At 38.8% G+C, this 11889-nt stretch overlaps 1 protein-coding gene across 1 annotated transcript; it reads right to left on the bottom strand.

Moving 5' to 3' along the window:
* Positions 1–1351: 1351 nt before the first annotated feature.
* On the bottom strand, positions 1352–11794 carry ptcd3 (pentatricopeptide repeat domain 3). Its single transcript, XM_073486611.1, has 23 exons — positions 11690–11794; positions 11090–11142; positions 10185–10224; positions 9959–10004; positions 9778–9846; positions 9049–9153; positions 8820–8943; positions 8614–8717; positions 7918–8076; positions 7752–7812; positions 7217–7299; positions 6346–6490; positions 6176–6226; positions 5981–6070; positions 5791–5819; positions 5192–5298; positions 5000–5078; positions 3797–3887; positions 3450–3535; positions 3193–3338; positions 3021–3062; positions 2436–2594; positions 1352–1496 (listed from the first exon to the last, which is right to left on the bottom strand). The coding sequence occupies exons 1-23, from the start codon at positions 11776–11778 to the stop codon at positions 1439–1441; spliced, it is 2016 nt and encodes a 671-aa protein (XP_073342712.1). The 5' UTR covers positions 11779–11794; the 3' UTR covers positions 1352–1438.
* Between the last annotated feature and the right edge of the window lie 95 nt (positions 11795–11889).

The following is an 11889-nucleotide window of genomic DNA, read 5'->3' as shown; positions in this document are numbered from 1 at the left end:
CCTGTGTTTGTGAACAGGTCTGACCTCTGACCTCCGCTCCAGGACAGTACAGTCATGTTGCATAAAGGAGTGGGAGAGAGGAATGCTGGTGACCGGACACTTCCAGCGTTGTTGTTTTTTTGCAAGCTTGAGGAACACAAAGTATTGTGTGACGTGTTTGCCTTTCATCCAGGCGAATCAAACTCCCCATTGTTGTCGGTAACATTACACTTCTCCCATTATTGCAGGCTGTTTCTAATCCTTAACTACACCTTCAGTACTCCTCGTAGAAGGGATGACTGTGTATCATCACCCAAATCTCATTATACAGGAGAACCCTCAAGAGAAAAAAACAAGTTTAAATAGCAGAAGCAGTCCTTGAGGTTATGTGTTGAAATGCGACACTTTAACAGAGTGCATCAGGACAATACACTCCGTCCCCTGACCACACCCATCTTAAAGTACCCCTCCCTTTCCCTTCTCACTCACTCTAGCCCACTTGTCCTTATTTGGTCGTGCCCGCAACTCGACCGATGATTGGTCGAAGATAAAACATTTTGATTGAGAAACACACACACACCTGTACAGGCTTGCACACACACTTACCCAAGCCTGTTCTCAGCATCTCCCATATGTGCTGTACACACAGGTCCTAAAATGATACCAGTGTTTCATCTGTATGCTTTGCGTGCGATTGCTGCTAAGAATAGCATTAAATTAATACAATAAATACAAATACTATACATCATTATGTGTTAATTTAAGAAAAAAAATTCCTCACAGCTCAGGTAACCATCTTGTCCAGACATGCTGTCAATAAAATCCTCAGTCTATAAAACACACTCAGTGCAATCCTGCAAATAAAGATCTACAACTGTGTGTGTGTGTTGTTTTCTGACAGTGGAGTTTTAGAAAGCTAAAATAAGACACTGACATTTCTAAACAGACATCCAGAGCTTTTAAAAGCACTACTTCCACACAGCGCCACACAGACAGCACTGTGTGGAAGTGGCTTATCAATCATTTGAGGAAGTTGGTCGTTATCACCAGGAGAAATTTGCATTTGGCCACGGAATATGCAGAAAATACTAATCCCTCTCTGTGGTCGTGACAGTGACTGTCACATTCATGTTTTCAGAATCAAGCCCTTTTCTCTGGATGTTTTAAAATGTGCTTCATTGTAGCAATGAACAGTCTGGTTTCCACAAAAACTGAGCTGACAAGAATTATAAAGAAAAAAAGTGGGAAATAAACTGTAAAATATGACATTGTGGTAAAATCTTATGAAGTGAGCTACTAATGCCCTGACAAAACAAGGAGAAACAGCGGCCTCTAGCTGACACACAAAATAAAGCACTGGGAAAGGATTAGATTGTATTGATGCGACATATATTTTTATTACACATATAACAAAACAAGAACACTCTCTACAGGTTTGTCAGATTCTTGTATCAATGGATCAGCCGCTATCTTTCGCATCAGTCAGAGGGCTCTCCTGCAGTTCAGATAACACAGCTCTGGGTGAGACAGAAAAACAAGATATTTTAAAAATAATAAGCATTCAGATGAAATTCTACTGGAATATTTTCCTCTGTAGTTCCAAGTAGAGTAACTACACTAAAAATTACACATCTAACTCCCTAAGTGAAGAAGCTTCTCCTCTGTGTTTTTTTAAAAAAGACTCTAGGATAATATGACCCCTACTCCACCAAATTTGGTCTGGTTCTCTGATCCTTGGTGCCATCTGGTGAACCAGCCTGTGTTACGAGCATTTGTGAATGGAAACATTCGGTGTGTCACCAATGTCAGGCGTTGCACTGTGCACAGTAACCTGTAGAAATATATCACGCCCTCTACAGTTCCCACTGAAAGTTAAAAAAAATTAATTAAAAAAAAAAAATGTTATGGTTTCAGCGAGGAACCAACATTTTTTGTTCTGAACCAGTTTATTTTTGGTCAAAATGCTCAGAATGGTTGAAAATAAGGTACAGGATCAGAACCAGTTCCATATTGGTGGAAAATGGGCATCAGTGGAGCTGCTAGGGATGAAAACTCCTTTCTAGTTCAAACAGAAAAAAACTTCTGAATTTTAGTCTCGGAGGCCTCAAAATCTATGAAATTGCCCCTGTCATCTCCACAGATGGGATTCTGATGAAACCTGGGGAGATGTGCTTGGGGGCCGGTTTCACAACATTTATTTCTAGGCTGGTCTGTAGTGTTAGTTAGATCAGTATAATGCAAATTAGACCGTTCCACAAAAAGTAGATGTATTTTGAGCCTTAAAGTTCGCCATCTTGCACCACCCTGACTCTGAGTCAACAATTGGTATCACCTGCCCACTATAATTTGTGGTTTTCAAACAAGGAATGAGAAGGAAAAAGATTACAGATTTGTAAGTGATTGCCTCACATGAAAACACGTTTCCTGCTGTCATACTATCACTATCTCCTCCTCACCTTTGTTCCTCATTCAGATCGAACTCAGCCAGCGCTCGCTTGGCCAGTTTTGGTGTTGCCGACAGACAGAAGGCTGTGGACAGCTGAACCAGCTCCACTGCTTTCTGAGGAGAGCCATCTCTGTGACACGCTGACAGGAATTCTTCCAACAGCTCCTCACTGTAGAGTAAACAGAGCGAGAAAAACACGATCACTAACAGCTCCACGAACATGAGCATTTATGCCAAATGTAATCTGATGGAGCTGTTACATCCACACTCACCTGCAATAACACTCATCTATTTAATAAATTAACACTTTTATTAGCTCACACTAGTGACATGTTTGCCATTTGTTCTGAAAGCTCCTGTCATGACAAGTTGGAGACATTGGAGCCAACAAAAATAATTCCAATTTTACTACTTGTAATTACCACTTAGAGGATGTCATAACACGTTTCTCCAGATGGCACCTGTTTTAAGTCACACTCCCAGCACTAATGTGAAATGGTAAACATGTCCTAAATTTGAAGACATTTAATGTGGTAAATATAAAGTCTGATTAAATCAATTATTTCCTTTCTTTATGTTTGCAGTAGAGACTCACTGAGGAACTCTGTTCTTGGCTTTGAAGAGCTGCAGCACGTCCCTGCAGAGAAACACAGATAGGAGGAAGGAGAAGTCAGATGCGTTTCACTTTAACATCATTTGGCAGTAAAAGCTCTCCTGTAAATGGACAGACGGACAGACAGACAGATGTACAGCTGTCTCTCTCTCACCAGGCCTGCTGGGTCTTGTTGGCTTGAAGCAGCAGGGAGGCGATGTGTGAGAGGGAGGAATTGCTCCACTCCAGACTGAGCTTCCCTCTGTTTCCATCGTACACCCTCTTTACATCCAGAGCGCACACTGCAAAAGACTCCTGAACCTGCAGACACAAACACATAAACACAAGCCAGTCACCAGAGTTACCTTTAATGATTTACTGTCTCCGAATGGTAGAACATTAACAGAGGTAGAACTGTGATATCTGACTGACCTCAGGACTGTGTCTGTCTCTGGCCATCAGGGTGAGCAGCTCCTCCACCAGATCAACCTTATTATCATGACCTAGAGTGCAGATATCTGGAAAACAGGTGGAAAACAACAGATTTACAAAATAAGATGTAAAAGAACAGCATCTGAGTCTGTCTGACATTTTCGAGAACTCCTCCACTTTACTTTCTTAAACTGTCTTTAGAGTGAAATGTAAACATGCAGGGTTTCTGACTATAAGCATGGTCTATGTCATTAACTGGTGGTCAGATTTCATGAGTCATCAACCACTTAAGACATCTACTGAGTGATATTAGATTCCTGTAACTGTAACATTATCTTTGCACTCACCTTTCCATATAGTGGGCAGCAAATCCAGACGACTGTCTGTGTCCAGAGCCTGCAGCAGGTCCCTCAGGCCCTGAGGGTTCGGGTAGTACACCTGGAAACACAGAGCATAATCAAATGTACTGTTCATTTCTGCAAGGAAAGAGTCATTTTGAGTTAAGATTCGAAAGTCGAGCAGCCACCTCACTTTTTTAATCCATTCCATTTGTCTGATAGCTTCGGTTACTAGTAACTTTTCAGGTTACAATATTTCACACCTTTCCTGTCCAGTGAAAACATGCATCTCCACGTGTGTTGATTTTAAATGTTTGTGATGAACCGAAGGATGAAAGGTTCCTTTATGTGTTGAGAAATTCTCCTACTTCTTAAGCTAAATTAGCTGAGAAATACATCATCAGAAAGCTGAAAACAGGCTGTTTTTCTGACACCATGAAAAGTTGACTTTTTAGAAGTAAGTGGTTCTCACAGGACATCCAAGTTACAAACATATGATGATCGTATAGAATATGATGCATTGCTGTAGATTAAACTACCCAACAGCATATAAAGTAGTTGAAATGAGCTTAACCTTTAACATCTACACAGACATACACATAAAAGCAGCAGGAATATTAATTCAAAAACATCAGATATAATACAGGGAACAGGGAATGACTACTTTTACTTCCGATAAAGAAATCACATGAAAATGGAGTAAAGTGGACCCTCCTAGCCAGGAGCAATGGATAGAGATTGTAGAGGAAATCTACACAATGGACAAATTGACGCATCGCCTGAGATGACAAGTAACACAGCTTGAAGATAAGCGGGAGACATGGAGATTATTCAGAACCCAAGACAGCAACAAAAACCACGGAATGGACCATGTGATTTATTTGATGAAACTGAGAAAATGAAACTCCCAAACTAGTATTATTCTTTTTGTATTATTGTGTTTTTTGTGTTTATTTTTTTTGGCCGTACTTTTTGTATATAACTGTTAAAATCACCAATGACAACTAAAGTTAAAAAAAGATAAATAAAAGGATCTAAAGCCTTCTTCCACCACCAAGAAAAAACACTCTACTGTTACACTGCAAGCGTGTATAACAACTATGGGGTTGATGACTCAGTAAAGCAACAGCTACAGCTACTCATCCTCATGCAAGACATTATATGATGTGGAGTAGCATTTCGGAGCAGGGAGAGAGATGCAGAGATACTGACCGAGGGAATGAGCCGTCTGTACCACTTAAACACCGTGTCAATGTGCTCCATCATACACAGCAGGTTGAAGAAGCGACCACTGGAGAGGAGAGAGGAGAGGTTTACTTACATAGGACAAGAATGCTTTCAGGTTAAGGCTCATATATACATGTTCTGTAACTAGTTTTAGGTTGGTCGAAGGTTTTTACTTACTAGTAAATACTCTGTTGGAAGGAATCTCCCAGAAGCCTCCAGTTCTCCCCAACTTCTACTAGACTCTGGATCTTATAACCCAGCTCCATATCTTTACTATCCAGACACTGTTAGGACACAAATTGGCAGAGAGAAAAACAGGTCAGGGGGACTGTAAACAGACCTACACCTGCTCCAAAGTGATGTAATTAATATGGAGACACAGGATCAGAGTGTCTGCATGTTTTAAGACTAATTTAAGACTTGGTAAAAACCCTTAATCTTAAACTAAAACTGTTATAAACAGCTGTAAAAAAAAAAAAAAAACAGCCACACAGTATCTGAATAAAATAGCTGATTAGAATTTAATAAAAGTGGAATTAAAAAACGATTTCAGGATTGATTGAATAGGATGTTGAGTAGGATGTGATATTTCAATAGCAACACCTGTGTATATATGTAAAAGTGGGCAAAGAAAGATATGTGACTGATGAAAAAAAGGCTTCTAGTAACAAACTCTTCATTTAAGACTGTGTCGTAGTTTAAAAAAAGGACTAGCACTCTGCAGGAACTCATTTAAGATAAATATTTATATAAAACAGGTAATAAAAAAGACTTACTATTCTCATTGCATTTATGAAGAAGAGAGCTGGAGAGAAAAAGAGAGAGGGCACATTACCATTATTAAAAGCCACATCATGATAGATAAATCACTCTGCTTTGTTATGGTGATTATAATTGTTCATGTCTTTTCTATCAGTTTAAGACTAAATAAAAGATTTGTTTCTCAAATAATACAGGACAACATACTATCATCAGGGTCCTGGCAGGTGAAGCTGGTTCCTGCCAGCTCTGCAATAACTTCCTGCAAAATGTCACTGTTGCCCTGCCCAGAAGAGGCTGGAGAGGAAACAAAAACACTTAATACAACTCAGCATACAGACAGCCGCACCCAAGACTATACGGGGAATGTTTAAGTGTAATATAACACCAAACTCTGTTTACCTGGTTTGCAAAAGATTGCCAGGATGTGACTGAAGGAGGCCAGGCTGGGAGCTGAACACACACAGAGACAGACATTTAACAGAGGACATCATCCATCGTAACAAACTGATCTTACTACTGTGCACCTATGTGTGTGTTTGTGTTTGTGTGTGGTGTTTGTTTGTAGTCACCTATTCCTAAAGCCTTCATCTCATTCAGAGTGTATAGAGCTTGTGATTTGCCTAAAGAGCCACAGCGTCTCAGAGCTTTGAGGACACTGTTGAAGGTCAGCAGGTTGGGCTGAACTTTCTGCTGACTCATCTGCTTCAGTAGATCCTGCACACAGAGACAGGAACACAAACATCTCACACTTTTAATGCCACGCATGGCAAAAAGAACTGCACATTTAACACTCAGTATCAGAATGTGAGCATATTTTGTTCATTTGAGAGAGAATTTGAGAGTTTTTTCATTCCTAATGATGTCATTATGTCTCATCAAGAAGCATTTTCATATTTTTATATTTTTTGTCAATATATATGGAGACCCAAAGTGTTCAATACTAAATAAATAAATAAAAATGAAATAAATAATAATGAATAACTAATTTACAATACATACATAAATTACCAATTTTAGAAATTGTTATAAAACAAATGTTTAATTGGTGTTTAATTTTATTGAATTATTGATGAATGCATTTAAAATGCCCTTTTAAAAACATTTTTATCTCAAAGAAAATAGAACTACAATGATGAAATGAGTAGGTTAAATTTGAAAGATTTCTTAAATTTTATCGCTCTTAAGTTATTTACTTTACTATTTATTGATTTAGTGTGTATTTATTCCATAATATCTTTTCAGTGGGCTACATGGACTCAGGAACACTGTGTAATACTGTAAACAAAGTTTACATTGTAAATAAACATTTAAACAATAAACAAGCATGTTCATTGTTGATGACATGACAGGTTTGACAGGTTTCCTTATTTTTATAAGGAAACCTGTCAATGTGTTCTTCAGATCTGTAACACTGAGTGAAACAGTCAAAACGGATCTTACAGTGATGACGTCCCATCTGTCCTGGTATTTATCTCCGACATCTGGAGCTGCTGAGATCAGAGCGTTGAAGATGTGGACGTCAGCTGGAAACAAAAGGCTGAATTATTAGTCATCTTTCAACAGGGAGTGAAAAGAGTGCAAACAAGCCAGTGATAGTTTAGATAGAGAGGATATCTACAGGATTTAGCGGGTCATGTTTAAAGCCAATATGTGAAGGATTTGAAAATGTGATCATTTGGCACCATCTACTGGCATCGTCAAAGATAACAATAAATAATCACAAGGTCAAAACCAATGAAAGTGTTTTCGAACTGAACACATGACTTTTATCACTGAATTAAAATGTAAAATTTCAATTTATTTAAATTTTCAAAATCCAGAGTTGTAAAGCAACTATGGCAAGCATTTAAAAATGAAATATTACAAGTGTATGCTTCAAAGACATCACTTTAACCTACAACTTCAACTCCAAATAGCGCCTTTAAAATGGTGTTTGTATCCTACAACTAATGAGTTATTGTCTGTTGTAACTCACCGGTCAGTCTGTTGTTCAGCATGTCTGTGTATAAGCTGAAGGCCTTTGCATAGGCTCCATGCTGAGGAGAGAAATATAAATAAATACACTTAATCTAGATGCACCAAAATGACCATTGTCCTACAATTAGCAGCCTGAAGGTACAAGGAAAGTACTGTGTTCATACCAGGACCATGCCTCTGATCAGAGCAGAGTAACAGTGTGTGTCTCTCTCTGGCAGCAGGTTAAAGATTCTCTCTGCGTTGTTGTTTTCTTTCCAGGTGGACTTGCTGAGGGCCCGGCGCCCTCTCCCTTTTGTTTTCTTCGGTTGCTCTCCTGACTCCTCCTGCACACACACATAAGACATACACAAAGACATACAGAAGTAAAAATAAACATAAACACTGTGGTATCAACATGGTGTCTGGAGTCTCCGACTGAATGCGGCCGGTGTATTATTTTACTTGCTGTAGCAAAAACCTGACTTTAAGTTTACTGTGTCCACAGTTGCAATTATTAGATGATTAACTGCTTAGTCAATTGAAAATGAATTGCAGTTATTTTAATAATTGATTAATCAAGTCATTTTAAAAGAAAAAACACCAAAATGTTCTAGTTTAAGCTTCTCCACTTTGACTCCTTACTCTTCTGCAATTTTGACCAGAATATTTTTGAGGGTTGGACAAACCACTTGTCTTCTTGGACTCTAGGAAACTATGACATATTAAAATAAATACTATAAAATAAAGGATGAATCAAGAAAAAAATTGACAGACGATCAATAATGAAAATAATTGTTAGTTGCAGCCCTGCACTAACTGACACTGTTTTTTGTGTTTTGTCGCTGACTGTGACCCTGAGGTTTGGATCAGGGATGACTCACCATGTCCTCCGTCTCTGGCTCTCCATCCTGGACAGGGTCTTTGTCACCATAGAAACAGATCAGGTCCAACAGGTCATGGGTCGTTTCGACAGAGACTGCTGTGCCTGGAAGAATTTAATTCAAAAGACATGTGTGATGTAGAAGGATTGAAGCAACCTTCCTAAAACAGAATGAGTTTGAGTGTGTGTGTGTGTGTGTGTTCTTACCAGCTTGGAGTAGTTGATCATACATGTCAGCAGCAGCTGTAACTTTCCTCAAGCTGATTCGTTCCTTTAGAGCCTCCTCGCTCACCTCCTCAAGACGCAGTGACACAGTCTCTGGCATCAGACACTACACACACACAAAGTTGTAGTTCAACCTTCCAAGCCTGCTGCATTACTAGACTCGATGTATATCTATGTTCATTACATATGTTCATTTGCGTGTAGTTCTTACTGGTATATGTGGTTCAGCAAAGTCTTTGGTGAAGAACTTGGGATTGCTGTTGATAAAGTATTTAGCTGCAGATCTGCCCGACTCCTGAGAGAGAGAGCACAGCTTCTGCAGAGAGAGAAGGACAACAATATGTCAGTTCCTAAATATGTGACAGTATATCAACTGTTTATTACAGACACTACAGCAGAGATTATTCTGCTTTGATTATTGATACAGCAGAGATGTGGACTGTTCATCATGACACCATCTTGATATGACTGGCATATTATAAATAAGTAAGTAAATACATGGGGGTGTTAAAACTTATGTCATTAACTTAAATACATCAACAACAAATATTATGCAAAAAATTATTTGGCTACTTGTAAAAAGACAATAAACAAGAAATACATAAGTAAAAGGAAAGACAAGAGCACGTTTTAGCTTAGTCTTGATGGGAGAGCACGTGTGCAACTATTAACACTAACAACATAAATAAATGCAGCCATAACATTATTAATTACACCTGCTCTTTTCCTGCTATATCTAAAAATCTGCTGTGAAAAAATGCTTATTTTTAAGTTCCATAATTGTGTTGTAATAAAAGTGTGTACAGGGTCTAAAATACAACAACCCAGAGGTCCCTACACACGACAGAGGACTGATTACAGAGGAAAAATAGAAAACAAAAGTGATGCAGTAACGTAGTAAGGTAATGTCAGTGTAAAGTTTAGCATGCTTGAGACGTACAAACTCAGCAGAGGTCCTGGGAGAGAGGTAAGGGTCATCCTGGAACTGGTAGGGATACGCTGTAGTATCCTGGAGGGAGAAAAGAAAAAGCACAACACACACAGACAGATAATCAAGTAAACATCCACTCTGTAAGATCCACATCCACATTAGCATCAGAAAGATGTAAAGGAGCTCTCACCCTGCTGACAGTTGCAGCCAGAGCCTCCAGCACTGCCTCCTTGCTCCTGTTCAATAAGAAGGGACATTAATTCATAGCCTTGTTTGTGTAAACTTAAACACTTGGTTGCCTCGATAGAAAACTAGATGATCTATTTATATAAAGGTTCTCTGACTATAAAGGTACAGCGTTGATTGAAGTGTATGAACCTTCAACACTTCATTTGACGGTTGATATGGACACATACCATGTTTTCTTCCTGGGGATGACAATAGTCTCTGACAATTCTGCAACAACATTGACAAAACAATTTTAATGTGGAATTTTAATGTCACTGATAAATTAGTTACAATCAATTAGAAACAACATATTCCCTCTGACATAACTGATGCCCTCTGTTGGTAGAAGGTGACATTTTCCAATAAATGCTCCAGAAAATCCAATTATTTGAAGGATCAGGTTTTTTATTGTCAACATATCCCATGAGAAAAAGACAACCAACAATGTTTTAGCCCATCACTCAATACTTCCCTATTTTCCAACCCTGTCTCATCCCCAAGACCACTGGTTCCTGCTGAAGATTTAAATCTTTAAAAGACAGGTCATTTATATATTATTTCACTTTTTCTTAGGGCCAATTTATTCACTAAAAAGAGCTGGACACTGTAGTTTTAAGAAAAACACCTCTCAAACTGGAGTAAATAGGGCATTTGGCGACTATTTAAAGCAGCGGATTAATACACACGTCTACAGGATGGTGTTTGATGATGATGGGGTAATGAAGTCAAACACTGTAGTTCACTGAGGTGTTTTTACACACTAATGATCAGAGAAATTAACTATATCCTTTATGTATTTGACTACACGGGCAACAGTCGGAACAGTAGGACAACAATAGTAGTTTGACAATATGAAAAATATAGCCAAATCTATATGTTAAGTGTAGCTGTAAATATAACCAGTGAACCTGATACAAGCTTCCAAATGATTCGGCTTTCATGACTGAATGTATCTATCAAAAGAGCACCTGAAACAGGGATGACTACATTTGGCTGTAGCTTTAATTTTGAAGCAGTTAAGATGTTGAGCACTGATATTGTCTGTACTGACAAGAGTGTTTCTGTCATGACCATAAATCTTATTCTAAGTCACCTTTATTAGCTTCTGCAGCTTGTTGTCGCAAAGCTGAAGTCCAACCAAAACTCCTGGAAAAAAAGAAACGAGAGAAGTAACATTACATCTGATTTTATAAAGGACGACTTCAATCTGCTGGTAGATTGCATCAATTCAAGGATTCCCTTGTTGCACATGCAGTATCTAATGAAACCTGTTGAAGGAGGACGTGGCCAAGACAATATCATGGAAAAACATTATAGCTGCCTACAACATTCAACGGAGCATGAGGTCAGTATCAGTAGACAAGCAGAAGTTACAGAGAGGATGACTGACGGACAGCATTTGTCCTTTTGTAACAGCACCATGTTCTTTTAACTGGTAAAGATAAACCACATTCAATCTTTGGGGTAAAATACCGTGTACATGCTTATCAGCAACATACATCTGCTCTGCTCAAATACCAAACAGTTTGCCAACATTTGCTGCAGCAACGTAATTTAGCTTCTTGAAGACATGACCTCCTGTCAAATGATGCTAGCTGCAGCTGTCAGACTCATGAACCAACCAAAATTAAATGACATAAAAGTCGACTAAATATTATTCTGCTTAAAAACACCGCTGTACAACTTTTATTACCTGTGACCCCATAACGGCTCCAAGTTTTTTAGCAAAAATCGGCTGTTTCTCTGGATATAATGCCCTACGTGCCGTCCGGGCGCCGCCATGTTGTTAAACACTGAAGGCTTCTGGGAGGGAGAAACCATGTGGGGGACCGAAAAGGGGGAGAGAAAAATAATAACAGTTTGTATTTCGAGTAAAAACGCGCTGTATCCAAA

This window comes from Pagrus major, chromosome 18 (genome assembly GCF_040436345.1).
Source record: "Pagrus major chromosome 18, Pma_NU_1.0".
In the NCBI taxonomy this organism is placed as follows: Eukaryota; Metazoa; Chordata; class Actinopteri; order Spariformes; family Sparidae; genus Pagrus; species Pagrus major.
This window is presented reverse-complemented; position numbering and strand designations above follow the sequence as displayed.